Source organism: Oreochromis niloticus, linkage group LG16 (genome assembly GCF_001858045.2).
Source record: "Oreochromis niloticus isolate F11D_XX linkage group LG16, O_niloticus_UMD_NMBU, whole genome shotgun sequence".
In the NCBI taxonomy this organism is placed as follows: domain Eukaryota; kingdom Metazoa; phylum Chordata; class Actinopteri; order Cichliformes; family Cichlidae; genus Oreochromis; species Oreochromis niloticus.
Window position 1 is genome coordinate 7,114,256 of NC_031987.2, and position 17,840 is coordinate 7,132,095.

General features: G+C 39.8%; 1 protein-coding gene across 4 annotated transcripts; it reads left to right on the plus strand.

Moving 5' to 3' along the window:
* The first annotated feature begins 440 nt into the window (after positions 1-440).
* On the plus strand, positions 441-17,697 carry LOC100707948 (solute carrier family 35 member F5). Of its 4 annotated transcripts, XM_019353006.2 has the most exons (17): positions 643-841; positions 928-995; positions 3,454-3,556; positions 3,959-4,129; positions 4,416-4,565; positions 5,722-5,784; positions 5,874-5,955; positions 7,444-7,634; positions 7,750-7,831; positions 7,946-8,033; positions 10,323-10,387; positions 10,510-10,614; positions 10,709-10,868; positions 11,017-11,107; positions 11,379-11,533; positions 12,710-12,806; positions 15,039-17,697. In XM_019353006.2, the coding sequence occupies exons 4-16, from the start codon at positions 3,995-3,997 to the stop codon at positions 12,789-12,791; spliced, it is 1,449 nt and encodes a 482-aa protein (XP_019208551.1). In that variant the 5' UTR covers positions 643-841; positions 928-995; positions 3,454-3,556; positions 3,959-3,994; the 3' UTR covers positions 12,792-12,806; positions 15,039-17,697. The 4 variants fall into 4 exon arrangements, with proteins under 4 accessions (XP_005463396.1, XP_019208551.1, XP_005463397.1 ...); XM_005463339.4 differs by lacking the exons at positions 643-841; positions 928-995 and adding an exon at positions 441-606; XM_005463340.4 differs by having other exon boundaries at positions 643-995.
* The last annotated feature ends 143 nt before the right edge of the window (positions 17,698-17,840 follow it).

Here is a 17,840-nt window from a genome sequence, read left to right on the forward strand (position 1 = left end):
CAGAGACTACGGAGCACCACCAGAGCTTTGTAGTCCAAATCAGCTAAAAACTAATTAAAATATTGCTTTTAAAATATTAACTAGTAACAATATTGTGATAAAAGCAAAAGTATAATGAAATTAAAGTACAAAGCAAATTACTTTTTATGGATAAAAATTACAAACTGTAAGGGAATCACTCAATAGACTTCAGATAATACTAAAACATTACTGACCCATATAAAATCAAAGAAAATGAGCAAAACGTCTTTGAAGCTCCTATTCTTTATTTGTGTTTGTAAATGATGTGTTCTCCACAGCCTGAGGTAAAATTGAATTAATTTGCTCAATTTAATTTCCAAAAAGTCATTTTCAAAGGTGAAAACACCAAGAAAATGTATGAGTTTATAAATGAAAAAACAAACATTTTCCCCCTTAAGACTTCATACCCCAGAATGCCTTGCACTGTAAGTGATGTCACCTGACAGGAGGCTGAGCTAATGTTTACAACCGCTGGGCTGGTGACACTTTTATCGCTAAAAACTGTGATTTTTGTCAGGATTTCCGGAGCGTATGGGATGATGCTTAAATAATGGCGCAAACTAAATGACGCACTCTCACATTCGGGTAAAAATATCTTATTTTACTATTGTTTCTTTTTCATTTTTCAATCAAGCCAGTTAGCGCTTAGAATGCTAATAGGTAAACAAGCAGCTAAACGCAGCACACCTGCGACGGCGGTACACTGAGTAAGTGGACTTCAGCCTGAGCTGTGGGCAATGAACTGGAGTAGATGTCACGATAAGTTATAAAGTAAAGCGTCGGGACACCTGTCGACCTCCAGACTGTCAGAATTTAACAGGTAATAAATTAGCTAGCTTAAAAGCCGTGAGTGCCTAGCTTTGAGGAGGTCGTGTTTTCAGCAGCTTACCTGTTCGTACCTTAAAGAGTTACTGCAACGCTCTCTGGATGTACTGCGCGTAGCTAGCTGGAAGATAGTTGGATTTAAAGCTCGGGTAAGTGAAGGTGTACGCATGTCTTTCATTAGTAGTCGTTTAAAAGTTTTCTGAAGTGTGTTTTTTAAGTTCGGGACATGCCTTTTGACAGTTTAAAACCAAGCAGAACAAATTGTATTTACAAATAGTCTCCTACTATCTGAAAATGGAGCCACGAGCACCATTTTACCGAAATCTATCCCTCCGTTTGGTGTTTCGATGGCAGTAAAAAGTTCTGTTATAACATATGGTTCGCCTCGTTTCAACACAGGGTGGATTTTATTGATCCTATATGTGGTGAAATTCACATATGGTGGACAACAACAGGTAGAATATTAAACAAAGTCTGTGTAGGTTCTCAGTAATCTTAAATCTATCTGTTCAGTAAAGGAGACCATCACAAAGTAGCGTTGGTGGCCTGTCCACCAGCTACCTTTAAAGCAAGAGATTCTTCATTCACAACTTGTCCAGTGTGACCTAATGAGTCTCATAAAGTCAGGATGGGTCAACAACGTCCTCCAAGGTGACAGCCCCTCTAGTGGGTAAATACACAGGCCTTCCTCTCAGCTCTCTGAACTTAAGTTGCCTCTCAGATGAGACTTAAAGTGTCTTCAGAAACTTAAGTCAAGTTTCCTTCAATTTGATCACTTCAGGTTAATCAAAGTAGAGTTGCTCAGTAAAAAGAATAGAATATGTGAAAGAAAATAACTCTGAGGTCAAAATTAGTAGTTAGATCAGAAAAAGTGTTGCTAGTAAGGCTTGAGTTAGATATCTGCAGGGAGTGTTTGTAGCACCTATGATGTAACCTGTGTAATTGGCCAACGTCATTGTCGGCATTTGTGCTTGTACCAGTGGATTACGTGTTAATTACCATGTGGTCGTGTCCTGGTGTTGTACATGTCCTGCTGGTCGATAGGAACAAACAAAATGCTGGGATCTTTTTCTTTTCTGGGTCCAGCTCTTTGTTGTGGACAGGTTTTTTTTTTTTCTTTTTTTTTTTCTTCAGGCTAAATATATGTCCTTCAAGTTTTTCCAACTCTTTGAACATTCCCTGATATCTTCCAGTAGATTGAGCAGTCTCCCTCCAGGAATTTGCTGAGATTTGCGAGTCCTTATATTGATACTATGATTATTAGTCTTTATATTGAGACAATGATTGTTAAGTGGCTGGAAATGCACAAGAGTAATCAATGGCTCTGGACAGGCCGATCACAGTAGTTGTGTACTGCATTGACCTGATGTGTAGTTGCGTTTCTAAGAAGGTGCACCTCGGGTTACGTGGTAGGTTAAAAAGAGAGTTTCAGAGACAACAAATAAGTAAACTTAGATCAACTACATCTCTAACCTCAGACTAAAACACACTCACAGCAACAACAAAAACAATCAAAGAAGTAATGAAAAGTAAAGCTTGAAAAGTAAAGCATGAAAGTAAAGCTTTCATGTCACATACAGCTGCAGGTGAACTCTAAGTATTTAAGTTACAGTCTGCTGGACAACACTTCCACAGTTTAACTCCAAAGTTTAACGGATACACCGCAACATTTCATATTTTTCAAAAATTTAATTTTCTCTTAATTTGTATTTGTTATCCCTCATTTTAAAAGTGGGTAGTCGGCTGGTATTTGTCTGTCGTATGATTTGTTTCCCCACACCACCACTCAGTAACCCACATATGGAACAATAAGTAAATAATATAAACTAAGAATAATGATATTTCACAAAGTCTTTAAATTAGAAAAAAGTTAAGCATTTTAATTTTGACATGATTACTGTAAAGTAAGATGACTGCATGTTAGCACAAAGACAGTAGTGAATTGTTAAAGCTCAGTGTCTGCAGACCCCTCACAAACACCCAAAGCTCAGTGTTCTGGAGTTAACAGAGGCAGCGATGAGCATTCAGATCTGCAGCCTTTATTTCCACCGCAGCATTTTTCTGTGAGGTGTTCTTTGGGCTGGTTAACGCAACGCTCACATCCTCATCAGGAAGAGGATTTGTGTCAGAGTGCGTGGGACTGTAGCCTCAGGTTTATATTTTCCTTTTCTTCACACAGATCCATGGTCTGCTCTCTGTGCAGCGTTTAACTCTTTACCCTTTGAAAGTTGACTAGAAGCAACCCTTAAAGCTCTTTTCTGAACTGATTGGTTTGTGTCATATTTCAGACTTGCTTACAGAACAAAATAACTGGGTTTGAATCAAAAGTTAGTGAGGCTGGTCTCTGCCTGTGCAGCTACACAAACTATTCTGATGGTCGTCAAACCTCGTCTTTATTTAAATACACTCACTTGTCAAACTCATCATTAAGGGAACAGAGGTCATCAAATATAGGGGATAGAGTTAAATGTGTACTCATGGACATTTGTTGTTTTTCCTTTAATTTGTCATTCGGTGTAGATATACTTTTAAAAAACAGCACAGTAGAGTAACTCTCCTGGCTTCTAATTTTTTTTAATTTTTTTTTATTTTTTATTTTTTTTGCAGGTGTTTAACTGCGAGTCTCAACTTAAACTGGCTGAAACAAAGAATCTGAGCTGACCTTCAAAGAGACTGGCTAAAATTCAGTTTACGTATTGGCGGCGACCAGGTGGGTGTTGAAGTGGTAAAAATATAACATTACTCCTTTAAACATTTGACTGCAGGCAAACTTACAGACACTAACACACTTATTGTTTGGACGAAAGTTTTCTGAAGGTTTATTTATGTCTTGCATTGTCTGTCTAACTTCCACTTCCAGATTAAAAACCTCCACACTAGATTAGCCATGTTCAAAATTCAGGTTTTGGTTGATAGAGTGAAGTATTTCTTGGTGTGGTTTCATAACTTTTTAGATGTTTTTAGTGATTAAAATGTTGAATAGCAGCTTTTAAAACGGGTTTAGAACAGGTTCATCAGCTTTGAAGCCGAAAAAAAACTAAGGTAAATAGTTGGGAAGTATATAGTTGGTCAACCTCGGAGCTCACTGCCTGTCTTCTGATGTCGTCATCAGCGAGGCAGTTTCTGAATTTCCCCTCTCACCGTCCCGATGGAGTGGGTGTTCATCATGAACCGGATGAGCTCTCAGGGTAGCTCTGCAGCCCAGCGGAGACGGATGGCTCTGGGGGTGGTGATACTCCTGCTGGTGGATGTCATCTGGGTTGCCTCCTCCGAGCTGACCTCGGTAAGTCTGATCTCCACGCTTGTGATGTTGGAGCCAAACACTGAAAAGGCTTAATAAAACGGTGACCATGTTTAATGTGACCCATCCACCACAGAAAGCAGAAAAAGATAAAGCAGAATAGGCCCACTTTAAAACGAAGCGCAGATACAGCAGATAGTGCTGGACTAACTTTACCTGATCGTGATGCTCTTCCTTCACATCTCATAAGGAAAAACTGCAGTTAAATATATTTAAACTGTGAGTTTCAACCTTTGAAATGAAGTTTTTGAAACAACTCCTCCTGCAGTACATTTTCAAGCGACAGGACTACAACAAGCCCTTCTTCAGCACCTTTGCCAAGACATCCATGTTTGTGCTGTACCTGCTGGGTTTCCTGCTGTGGCGGCCATGGAGGCAGCAGTGCACGGGCACCCTGAAACGCCGCCGCTCCGCCTTTGTAAGTGGACACTTTCAGCGCACATTTAAGGGCTGTTTTTCATGCTTTTACTTTTCTAATGGTGACAGGTGTCTGTCGAGCTCTTTTCTTCTTAAAACTCTCATCAGTGTAAATGTTGCTGTGCTCGCTGCTCTTCATCGTAACACGAGTCAGTGAGGCAAACATACTGCTCAGGGGGAACTGACCCTTTGAACATGTTTGTTCAGGGGGTCAGTTCCCCCTGTATGTTTGTGGAGTAGGGATTTTAAAAAAAACAGAATTGTACTTATTTTTAACTTTATTTGAACAGGAAACCATTTTAGATTTAAATCTCTCTGTAAAGGGAGACCTGCTTGGAAAGCTCATATGACTGTGTCAGACAACGCAGACAGACGGGAGACAAAATAAAGGCTTAGGAACATCAACACAAGTCTTTATATAAGAGCTTTAACCTCTTCCAGGGAGACACCCCAGTTTGTTGATGCGATAACTCAAGAAGGAGGTGACGTAGGAGTTAAAAATTGATACCACAGGTGCTTCTACTACAAATCTCAGACAATTCTCAGTGACTTCAACCTCAACGTCAGGGTCAGAGGTCAGTTTTTCTGAAAATCTTGTGAGTGGGATAACTCGAGAAGGAATTCAGCTAGGATTTTTAAACATACCATTCATGCATCTACTGGGAAGCTGAGGCGTTGCATTGGTGATCGCCAGTATTTTTCTTTCATGTTTACCTCAGAAAGCAGCACAAAAAGTTTAGTATTTCACAAAGGAAAAGATCAGAAAATACAGGCAGACCCCCTGAGGAGGGCGGCGTCTGCTCCCTTGTGGGCTCATCACAGTAAACCTTCAGCCTCCATTTCACTCTATCCCTCAGATCCTCCTCTGACACACCAACCCTCTGCATGTCCTCCTCCATCACATCCATGAATCTTCTCTGTGGTCGTCCTCGTTTCAACTCTTTTGTCCATTATATCCACTGTCCTCTGCAAACCTGCCAAATGCTCTCTTCTCTAACTTTGTCTCCATTTTTGTTTGTCATTCTTTGTGTTCATGAACAAAAATGACGATAATTAACTACAGTTTATAGAATTATATAATTTTCTGTTGTGAAGCTGAAGATCAGTCTGACATCTTCTGCTTCTGGCTTTGATGTTTGATTTGCACCTTTCTGCAGTTTGCTGATGCCGAAGCCTACTTCACACCCTGCACCACTGACTCCACTGTGAACAACTGTCTGGTACGTAGTTTAATTACTCCAGACGTACTGCACACAAGTAAATCTTCCTGCACCTGTACCTAAGCTGGCTTTCTGTCACACCTTTGCAGAGTGAGCCTCTGTACGTACCTGTGAAGTTCCAGGACGTCCCCACCGAGCACTCGAGTTGTTTAATGGGAGACTGTGAATCCTGTGAGTACTGATGTTTGTCATTCATTAAAAATGCATCCCTGCTTCTGAAGCTTTGACCCAGACGTGACTGATTAGGAATTAAAACTTCTGACCAACAGAGGGCAGTGCTGAGCTGTGCAAATATAAGAAAACGTTGTGTCCCTCAGACCTTCGCTTTCAGTGACTAACAAAACAAAATTATGCTCAAATTGTCTGTTTGATAGAGCAGTTAAGAAACATAATGATTTTTTTATGCTCGCCTTCACAAACGAATGAAGACGAGCATACAAAGTAATCATGTGTCTTAACTGCTGTGATGGGAAGCTGTGAAAAGGTAAACTGTGATGTTTTCTTTTAGTGTTTCTGCTGAGATTTCGTTTCCTGTGTTTATGTTTGTGGCACCTGAAGCTGGAAGTGATGTTTTTTATTAAATTAAAACATTCTGGGAAGCGCTCAGAGCGACGTGTGAGGAGATAATTTTGAAGAATCCAGAGGGAATCCAGGGTGATTAAAAATAAATATTAATGAACCTCGAATGATTAAATGCCAAAAAGTTGACGGGATTGTTTTGGAAATAAACTCAAACACCATGTTACACATTGAATGAGACAAATCATGTCAAACTTTAAACTGAAAAGAAAAAACCTCACACATAAAATTAGCATAAAAAGTAAGGATGTTTGTTTCTTTCTTTCTTGTAACAATGTTTCTTGGTAATGAATCTCATAGTGTTGGAAAGCCTGTTTATTTCTCTGCCACATTTGTAAGGAAAAAGCATTTGTGGATTGAGCAGCAGAGTTAAGTATGTGGGTTGTGCCCGTGAAAAAAAAAACAAGTTTTCTCTGCCAATACCAAACGGCTTATTCTGCCAGTCACTTTTTTAAAGCTACTGGTACTCCACAGCTGCCTGATTGGCTCCTGATTAGCAGAACCTTTTACTGATCTGGACATGGCTAATGCCATAGGACAACTTCATGCTGGTTTTCCACAAAACCAAGCTGCAGCATTATTTGGAGTGAGCACCAGTATCTTCTCCAACTTGAGAGAGATGGGTTGCAAAGTTGGCGTTCCAGTCAGACAACACAAGAAGACCGTTTCCTCAATCTGTCAGCACGTAGGAACCAAAGGCAGTCTTCTACACATTTGCAGTCAAGGTCTCAGGACGTTATGGCCGATGACTCTCTACTCAGACAATTCAGATCAGACTGCACACAGCCAGGCTCTGGTCTCATAAGGCAGCCAGGATTGCCCTTCACGATTAAGCCCATTTGCAGTGATGTCTGTAATATGTGCATTAGAACCTGAACATGTTCAGTGATGAGTCCAGATTCTGCCTACAGCAGATAGATCGTAGGGTCAAAGTGTGGAGAAGACGCAGTGTTATACTGATTGCTGCACCAATAGAGTAACTGCTTTTGGTGGAGGCAGCTTGTACATTAGAGCCTAACTAGGTGTGTCCAGCAGTAAACATTAAAGCCTTTTAAGTCACGGTTGTCTCTTTATTCCCAGCATCCAAAAAGCAGCGGGTGCGTTTCAGTAACATCATGGAGGTGCGTCAGCTGCCCTCCACTCAGGCCCTGGAGGCCAAGCTGTCGCGCATGTCCTACCCCGCTGCCAAGGACCACGAGGCCATGCTGCGCACCGTGGGCAAGCTGACCATCACTGATGTGGCCAAAATCAGCTTCTTCTTCTGCTTTGTGGTGAGCAGCAGTGAGAGGAGTTGGCGCTCCCGACTCTCTGTCAGAGCTGGATTTATGAGGCAAATTAAACGGTGTTTTATCACAGGCCTCATCGTGGTTTTTGTTTGTCTCGCAGTGGTTCCTGGCTAACCTGTCCTACCAGGAAGCTCTGTCCGACACACAGGTCGCAATCGTCAACATTTTATCTTCCACCTCAGGTACGTCCATCCCTCTCTCTGTGTACATTACAGCATGTGAAGCTAAGACTACCATCCCAAAGATGATGCATTATTGCATTAAATCGTTTCTGAATGTCTCCTTTTCCTCTTCAGGTCTGTTTACACTCATTTTGGCGGCCATATTTCCCAGCAACAGCAGCGACCGCTTCACCCTTTCCAAGCTCTTAGCCGTGGCTCTGAGGTAAAGTCAGATCACGCGGAGGGTGTGAAAAAAGCATTGTGGGAGTGAAATCCAAGAACACTTCCCACCAGACTCCCTCAGAGTCAGCTGACTTTTAAAAATTTTTGGAAATAACTTGGAATTTGGAAATCTGATATATTCACTGGAAAAAAAATTCAGAAAGTGGAATTTCAAAGGGTTATGGCTTTTTTGGGTACATTTTAAAGGCTGATACCTCCATGTGGGGCAGGTGGTTGCTCAGAACAGGATACAGCATACAAAAGGGTCTCCTCTTTATTCACTGGAAAGAAATGCTGGCTGCCACTGTGGCTTTTTGGGCTTAAACATAAAGAAATTAATGAATAACGTTACAGAAAAAGTCCTCACAGCTCACTACCCGCATTTCTTTACCCTTTAATTCACAGAAATAAAAATTTATTTAGAAATTTATGGAGGACCTCTTATTTAATAAAAAACACCTCAGTTTCTGTCCTTTAATCGATTACAAACTTACTTTGTCAGTCAAAAGGCTGTAAAACTGATAAAAATACAGTTACATTTGGCGGGCTGTTTGTGGCCCTCAGACCATATGTTTGACACCACTGGGTCTAGTTTATTCAGGAGTATTTCAGATCATAAATCCAGCTCCTTTCTTATTGAGTATTGTTAACTTCATATTCCTAAGCAGCTGATTCAAAACAAATAAAAGTCATAAGCTGTCATCTCTGCTGGAGGAGATGTAGCTCTTTTTTTCTTAGCTTGTTTGTGTTTTGCACAAACCAAAACACATAGATTTCATATTCTGGTCTTCCGGCTGCACCTTTTCCATCCAGCTCTACTGGTTCCATCATAGTCATGGAAATCCTCAAGCTCTGCTTCAAATTATTTTTTCATTTTATTTTTTAAAGTTTGGCCTCTGAAGTTAAATGAATAAGTCCCCCCCCCCCCCAAAGACTGTCTTTAAGCCTCATTCGTTTGTTTTTCACTGCATTAGGCTGAAGCAGAATACCAGATCAGAAATCTCTGGGGTCATTTTCAGCTCAACAGTTACTGGTTTACAGAAATTAAATTCATATAAATGAAAACCTCAAATAAATAATGTTTAATATTTAAAAATTAATCTTCACTCGTTTTCACTTTCTAATAAAAAAACTGCAGTCCGAGCTGATTTTTTTTTTTAAAAAAAAAAAAACACATTCAGACTGCATTTATTTATCCAAAAAGTTCTGATTTTTTATTTCTAGCATTGAACAACCTGCTCAACACACAACTTCATTCAGAGGATGCTAGTTTAGCACCACTGACAAATAAGCCGGCAGATTGAACAAGAACTTGGTATATGTTATTTAGTATTCTTTTGTGGAACTTTTAACCCTCTGAAGCCTAAACTATCTCTGACGTCAGAGAGGCGTTTTGCGATGTTTTTCTTCCAAGATCTGTAACTACCGTAAAATCTGAACCTTCAAAGATGGCGGCTGGTTGAGAAAGTGTGTGAGTGTGATTGAGCTCTACAGAAAACAGATATTTTTACAGTAGTTTTTTTTTTTTAATTGTTTTTGCTTTTTACTGTTATTTGCCGTGATTTGGATCACAGGTGCCCTGCGTGGGATTACCATAATTACCCTAATATATCACTGAAAAAGCAGAGAAATGACGCTTTCAGAGACTGTTGGAATTTTTGAGTGCGCAACTGGTTCAAGAGTTGCGTTAATTTGACCTAAAGGTTTGACCTAAAACAGGTTAATAGACATTGATTAGACATAGAATGGTCAGGTACAAGAACTGGAATGAATGTGAGCAAAAAGGCAGTCAATGTCCAAGGAAATGCTTTGAAAGACCCTCAGACAGCTGGAGAACTGCAGCTGAAGACCATCTGGCTTCTTGGAAGTAAAATAAAAAATGAAGGGTGGTTCAAGACTTTTGCACAATACTCGATAATAATAATGGGACGTTGTTGAAAATAGCAGATTTTTCATGCTCTTCACTGGCTGTGGTATCAGATTCACTGGTTTTATTTCACAGTGTTTGGATTTTTTCTCCGTTGTTTTTGATTTTTCAGCCATCTTTGTTTCCGCTCGGTTAGAGGCAGATTGTTTTCCTTCAGAGAGACTGACTGTTTGGTCCTACTGCTGATTAAACCCTGTGCTGCACCTGATTAAGAAAATCATCACATTATTAATTTCATTCTGCAGTTTTGTTTTTCAGAAAATCTGAGCATTATAGCTGTGTTATACTTTCTCTCTCTGTGTTTTCTATTTTTAACATGTTCGTTTTTATTTGTGAGATTAATTCAGTGCCTCTCTTGTTTAGCATGGGAGGCGTTGCCCTCGTGAGTCTCTCCAGCATGGACATCCCAGATGGGAAAGGAGTCATCGGTCAGTGATTTCCAACTTTTTCTTTATCACAGAGGCCTCGTACAGGCATCACTTTGTCCCTAGTCCGTTGGTGTACTACAAAAAACCCCACATCTAATGTAATGATTTATATTTCTATGAAGGTTCCCTGTGGTCGCTGGCTGGGGCGATGCTATACGCCGTCTATATCGTAATGATCAAGCGGCGAGTGGATCGGGAGGATAAGCTCGACATCCCAATGTTCTTTGGTAGGAGAAGTGTTTGTTTTAAAGGCTTAGCGGGCACCTGTGCAGTCTCACTCCATGAAGTTGTCTAAATTGGGGTGTGCTGTGCATCTCTCAGGGTTTGTTGGTCTGTTCAACCTGCTGCTGCTGTGGCCTGGCTTCCTCCTGCTCCACTACACCGGCTTAGAGGCCTTTGAGCTCCCCAGCCAGCTCGTGTGGACGTACATCCTCATAAACGGCCTCATCGGCACCGTTCTGTCAGAGTTCCTCTGGCTCTGGTGAGCTGGGTTACATTTTCTATCCAGGTCACAATACTGACACCAAATCAACGTTCACGCTACCATAAAGGCCACGAGGAGCTGCGTTTGAATAATGTATAGCTTTCAGAGAAGTGGTGATTTTAGTGACGAGTCTTTGTGTCCTCAGGGGCTGTTTCCTCACATCTTCTCTAATTGGGACTCTGGCATTGAGCCTCACCATCCCACTCTCCATTATGGCCGACATTTGCATGCAGAAGGTGAGAGTTTGAGATAAAATTGGACGTAATTTTGTTGGTTTTGTGTGAAATCAGCAAGAAAACTGTCAAAATTGTATCTAAATGACTCTAAATGGGTCTATTTAAAGTACTTTTATCTATTTTAAGTAACTCTTTGTGATTCAGTCTTATAAGGGTCCTTTAATGACAACATAAAAGGTGTTTAATACATGGAAAACACCCCACACCACACCTTTAATGGCACGGACTGTGTTAAATTAGTTTCCCCTCATACGTGTGTGTATGTCGACAGGTGCGTTTCTCGTGGTTGTTTTTTGCCGGGGCGGTCCCTGTCTTCCTCTCCTTCTTCATCGCCACACTTTTATGTCACTACAACAACTGGGACCCAGTGCTGGTGGGGCTGAGGAGGGTTTACGCCTTCATCTGCAGGAAGCATCGCATTCAGAGGTACGAGACTATAAACATTTATCATCAGAGGGTTTTTCTTCTTTTAAAGCCTCCATTGGTGAGCTACGGTGCATGACAAGAGGAAATGATCCTGAAAGCCGTCCCTATCAGCAGCAACGCGGTTCATGGATTGTGACAGTAATCTCAGATATGATAATAACAGCTAAATTAGGATTAGGAGTTATGCTCCGGGGCTGGAAAACCAAGCCAGGAAGTGTAGAAAACTAAAACTCCTCTCATGAGGTGGGCTCCGGAACATAGACTGTACATAAAAGATGTATGCGCCCACCCAGCTTGACAGGAGCCTTTTCTCCATCGTCATCTTGGTGCTTTGAGATGTGACATGTTATTGCAACCACATGCTTGATAAATCGTTAGGCAGTGAGGGTAATTGTTTGGTGATTGTAAGAATGACAAAAATATATAAAACAAAAAACTTACGGCCTGGTGAAATATTGGGAAAAGTAAATTTGAGCAATTTTTTTAGGATGAATAAACATGAATGTAATGACACTTTGACTAGAGCCAAATGCATTTTAATTTTCCAATAACACGTTTGTTCAAACTCTTATTTAAGCAAATGAACATCAGTGAAAGGAAAAACCAAAACAAAAATAGAGCACATCATTTGAAACAAATGAGTGTTTTTGGACTTTATGGGCACAAATTGTCCGTATTATCCACTTTTATTTGTGTACAGTGAGGCTCCAAATGTAGCGGCTGTGTCATTTGTGATGCAGCTGCAAAAAGCTGCTTAATGGCTTGTGTGTTTGTAAAAGGCAGATGGAAGTCGTAGCTGTGCACACACCTGAGAGCAGGCAAAGCTAATGTACTCTGAAGCCTGTGCAGGAAGTGAGTCATCACACGCCTGGTGTTTTTAAGAAGTTAAAGCTTTTAAGTTTTTAAAAAGAAAGTGAGTTGTTGTTGTGCGTCTGTGGTGTGTGACCTATTAAAAATGGATTGACCTTCACTCTGACACACACTCTGGATAATGCAGTCCATTTGTGGCTTGCAGTCTTGCTAAGTTAAGTCTGTAATCAGCTGTACATACTTCACTGACTAACCTCTCTGCACTGTGCTCTTCTGCTTTTTGGTTAGCGGTGATTATAATAATAATGATGGTTGTCAGGATGACGACTGTGATGATGATTGACATCCTGTTTTCTCCGTCCGCAGGCTGCCAGATGACAGCGAGCAGTGTGAAAGCCTTATTCCCCTCCACACCGTCTCCCCCGGCGAAGGAAGCTTCTGCTCGTGATCCGGCAGTCAAAATGTAAATCACAGTCGACCTTTTCTGGCCTTGGTTTGTGCGCTGTTTACGTCTCTGTTTGTGTTTGTGAAAGGCTGCTCGATTCAATCTTAGACTGAAAGAATAACAAATCAAAAGTAGTCGTTTGTGTACTCTGACTGAGTGGTGCTGCAGGATACTAAGGACCAAAGCTGTCCAAATTAAAATGTGAATAAACAAAAACAAATTAAATACTCGCTCATTCAGCAATAGCCAAATAAATATTCCATTAAAATCAGCGCAAATGTTACAAATAAATGCAGGAATTTTTATTTTGAAAATTAGCATTTGTCTTCATTTCCTCTTAATATACAGTTTCCTATTTAATTTTCTATTTTGTACATGTAGTATACATTTTTATTATTTTTCCCCAGATTTTATTCATCTTTATTTGCTTTTTTAAATTAAAGTAAACTAATTTTATTTTGTTTTGCCCCTAAAGTGGCCAAAAAAAAAAAAAAAAAAAGTTTGAAAGAAGTTTTTAATTAATCACTTAAAATAATTTGATTAAAAAAATAATTGTTTTTGAAAATTATGTTTGTCTTCTATATTTATTTAACATTCTTTAATTTAATTTCGTGTTTTCTTCCTATATTTAATTAAAACATGGATTTAATTTTCTTTATTTCTTTTAACATTTAGAATTCTTAATAAATACTTATTGCCACAATTATTATTAATTAATTATGTATTGCCACAAAATGCATTAGCATAAAATATAATTCACCAGCAGTGTTAATATTGTATTTAAAATTCAATTCAGTTGTGACAGATTAATAAACATAATTTGCATGTTTTGTTCTTTTTGTATTTTATTTTAATTATTGCCAATAAAAGTTAGGAACAAACTAAGGCAGAAATGTATAACAATAATCTGAAAATAGTACTGGAAGGTAGGATTTCTTTTTAGAAGAAGAATTCCTAGTACAGTATATTAATTAATTAGTTGGAAATTACATAAATGGGGGAATTAAAATAAAGTTAAAGAAATACAGAGGAAAATTAAAATGGTAGTAATCTATGTCATAAATGATTTTGATAAAGATATTTTTTGGAGGATTTCCTGGTGTATTATTGTTCTTTTTGGTCCTTCATAGTTACTTCTAACCTAAATTTCCTCTGCAGTGTGAAAATCGACAATGAGAAATCCAAATAGAAACATGTTGAGTTTTTAGCCTCTTTTAGGTCATTGTTTCGGTTTTCCACATTTTTTTTTTTTTTTTTTTTTCTGTCATCAGTGTAGTTTAAAAGCAAAGGGAGTAAAAGAAAAGAAAAACATAAGGAATAGATCTCATTTCACTTCACGTCTCATCCACAAAAACACATTATAATATGTCCATGCTTTGCTTTGAGCTTGGCAGCCTAAAAAAAAACTTCCACTTTAATGCAAAATCCTGTGACGGGTTTGTTCCCCAAACAAGCCAATAATTCTCATCAGAGTTAGCCATTTGCCTCGAACATCTGTCCGACGTCAAGAGTGTGAGTAAGAAGGACAGAACAAGCCTAAATATTTTAGACAGAAGTCACTTGTCTCTGGTCATTGCTTTAGTGGAGCTTTGATTCGATTTTTCAGCAGAGCTGAGGGGATCTGACCTCAGCATGCGGTTTCTAACAGGACTCAGTAAGACCGGCGTTTATTATCTGGTGACTATTTCATTAGAGATCAAGTATCAGCTCATCATGTAACAGTTTAGTAGTGCCACAAACTCTTGTATTCTCAGGAAACACCAACAACACGCGCAAAGTGTTTTATATTTTAATTGCTTGGATAATTTATTAAATGCAAGTATGATAATAAGGAAAAATATGAAAAATATTAAAATAATATAAGAGGACACAGAGTTTATCCACAAATTTAAAGGGGTCTTACAACCTGTCCAGTACAGGTGGGATATTTCAGGTAAACTCCTGTAAGTGACGACCTTCAAGGCGTGTTTAATCAGTGTTGCTTCAGCAGGCTGTGGTGTGATCACTGCTGTGTATAAAACGTCTTCTTTTTGTCTTGTGTTTTGTTTTCTTGAAGCCTGGCAGGGAAAGTGTTTCCTATTAAAATAGGAAATTAATATATGAAGAATGTTCAGCCTGCAGGTTTACAGATTGTTGAAAAAAATTCAGGTAAAAGAAAATTAGTTTGAGGTGAAAATGTAAAGTTTTTGTTTATGTTTCTGTAAGCACACAGTTTTTGTCTCTGATAAAGTTTTTTCTTCTCTCTTGCAGAGCGGCCATCGTGGATCTGGCTGAGCTGACAATCGGGAAGCTTTCAGAGACGTTGAACGTACCCCAGTGCCTCCCATTACACCTTATTTATTTTCTACAGTGTTCAGATTCAGTTCTGGAAGCTTGTTTTTATCGTTACACTTCCATCCAACACTACAGACTAAAGATTTCCTCATTTCGCTTATTTTCTGTGTCTAAAAGAAAGAAACGGTACGGCACTCAAGGTGCAGGACTTAATTATCAGTGATTTTGCCAAATTAAACCATTAATATTGGAGAAGACTTCCTTTTGGTCTACTGAAGGATCTTAACAAATGACAATCTATTGGACACAGAAGGCGTTATGTTATTATTTCCAAACGGTTCCTGTGACGCATAACTTTGTGTTGTTGAGTTGTTTTCATGACCAGAAATCTGGCAGAACTGGAAATGCTGGACACGGATGAGCTCCTGGTAACCAGCCGGGGAGCTCGGGTAGTCAGAGCGACCTCTGTGTGCCCACTTCTCAAACACTAGACTGATAACACTACAGCCGAACAGGACAGCACCATGTCCTGTTTCCTCAGTGCTGGATCCTGAACACGAGCTCCAAACGGGATAGAAAGCCTTCAAAAAAAAGTTCTGCTCCTAAAAGTAAAAACCCATGTCAAGTTTAGATTGAGCTCATCTCCCCTTTAAGGTCGTCTCTGAGTGAACCTCTGGACCTCTTCCAGCAACCCAACTCCTTGGAAGTTTCTCCTGTTTTGATTGTTTGCATCTGATTTTGGGACAATTACAGCGTTGTTAGATCACATTGTCCCAGGTAGGGCACGGAGTTGCATCTACAGGGTTGCACACAAGGAATTCATCAACGTAGCCACTGTGATGTCACCCATTTTGAAGCCTTAACCAAGGAATCTGTCGGATACGTGTCCATGACACGGTTTTCTTCCGTCCTTTGCACGGCTTCAAGTCACACTGGGAGCATTTAACCTCTACAGAGTCTTTTATTTTTAAATTCAACCTGTTCTTGTGTCTGACTTCCTTCCCTCCTCATAAGCTCGCCGTGACTTTGAGCAGTACAGAACAGGAACTTATCTGAGTCTTCTGAAACACGCTGCGGAAAAACTGGAGGAATTGAAAGCCAAAGCTTTCTTGGTTATACTAGAACTTCACTCAACAAAACTGAAGCATTAACTTCTTGGACAGACTGCAACTCTCAGAAAGCCTTATAATTAGTGAGATAACTGCATTAAAAATGCTCCAGAAGCCTCAAACAGCACAAGAAAGGTTTGGAGGTTGAGTCCAGGGCCTCCAGTGACCTGAGGTGAAGCTTGGCAGACAGTCGAGCTGCCACAGCCCAATTTTAAATCTCAGCAGTCACATAGTGACCAAAACTGTTTTTGTAGCAGGCTGTAATCGTGCTTATTTCTGCTGCATGGGAGTCTATGAGGACTCACTCACTGCTGGAGAAAGCCTCCAGTGGACAATGAAGGAACTGCAGCATTTGGCACTTTTGTCTTTACTTTTTTTTTTTCAGCTCCAAGTTCTTCTGTCGGAGTTTTTTTTGGGGGGGGAAGCTGGAGGTGTTCACAGTGACACTCAGGTTATTTCAGAGCACAATCTTCTCTCGCAGTGCCACCTACTGTCCAGGTTTGGCACCCTGGAACACACAGGCACACTAATGGACACAAAGAAGTGAAAGTATGCAGTCAGAGTTGGATTTTAGCTGTGTTAAAAGAAGTCCAGTGTTTCCTGAGGAAATGACCTTGAAGGGGAGATCAACCGAAATCAAACCAGACTGGAGTCGCCGAACTTTATGATCGCCTTCGTGCAATAAAAACAGTCGTCTGCAGTTTCCTTTGTTAAAAAGGTTTGTAAATAGTGTACACAGTGAAACATGAACATGGAACAGTTTTATTTTTGACCTTCAAATGACCACTAAAGATTCATATTTTATATCCGTGTCTTCTGGAACGACTGCCGCCACAGGAAGCTTTCGCTCTGCAGCCAAAACTCGCTGAGATTTCACCGCCTGAACTGGACTGTGTGTGATTTTATTTTACGTCTTAAGTAAAGAAGAAATATTTACTGTGCTTGTGATTTTATGTGACGAGAAGAAGCCTTGTTGTTCTGTCATCAGCCTCAGTGTTGGTCATGTCAGCAATACAGATGGAGGTGAGCTGCTGATGTTGTTCCCCTCATCCTTTTAAATATGTGCATCTTCATGGTGTTTTTTTTCCTGCACTCGGCTTTGACTGAGCGTTTCGAGTGGAGGAGGTAATAGCCGTTCTGTGAGGGTGAATTAACGAGTTGAGCACTTTAAGTGACAGAAAAATTATTGCACTTTCTGTGTCTTTTGCCAATCAGTCAGTCCCACCTTTCAGCCACGACTTCAGGTTTGAACACTGAGAGTTGATGGTTCCTGAAAAGCGTTGATTATTTCTGTCTTTTATTATGGTGCTCGTGGAGTCATGGATGTGCTGATTTTCTTTCTCAGGTTCTTTGTTTTGTCTTTACTGTCTGAGCATTTTCTGTCTTTAAGGTGTCTTTGATGCTAAGGATGTTATACAACCTAAATGAAGGCTAACCTTCCTTATACCAACCTAAGCTCTTGAATAGTCTTATTTTGCAACTCTTGTTTTCATACTTCAGTGCACTATTAAAAAATATCTTTTAAATCTCTGCATTTGATGGTGTATTTATTCAGTTGTGTAAATTGTAACCAGATGTGATATTTTCATCGCTGCCATCGTGGTTTATTTTGTTTGTTTGTTTTTGACAAGTAAACAACACACTGCACTCGTGAGGTAAAGCAGACCCT

Excerpts from the sequence above, each read along its gene's own strand:
- LOC100707948 (XM_005463339.4), top strand. The coding sequence starts at position 3,995 with ATGGAGTGGGTGTTCATCATGAACCGGATGAGCTCTCAGGGTAGCTCT. Across the intron at positions 8,034-10,322 it reads CTCTTAGCCGTGGCTCTGAG|CATGGGAGGCGTTGCCCTCG; the intron begins GTAAAGTCAGAT and ends TCTCTTGTTTAG. Across the intron at positions 11,108-11,378 it reads CCGACATTTGCATGCAGAAG|GTGCGTTTCTCGTGGTTGTT; the intron begins GTGAGAGTTTGA and ends GTATGTCGACAG.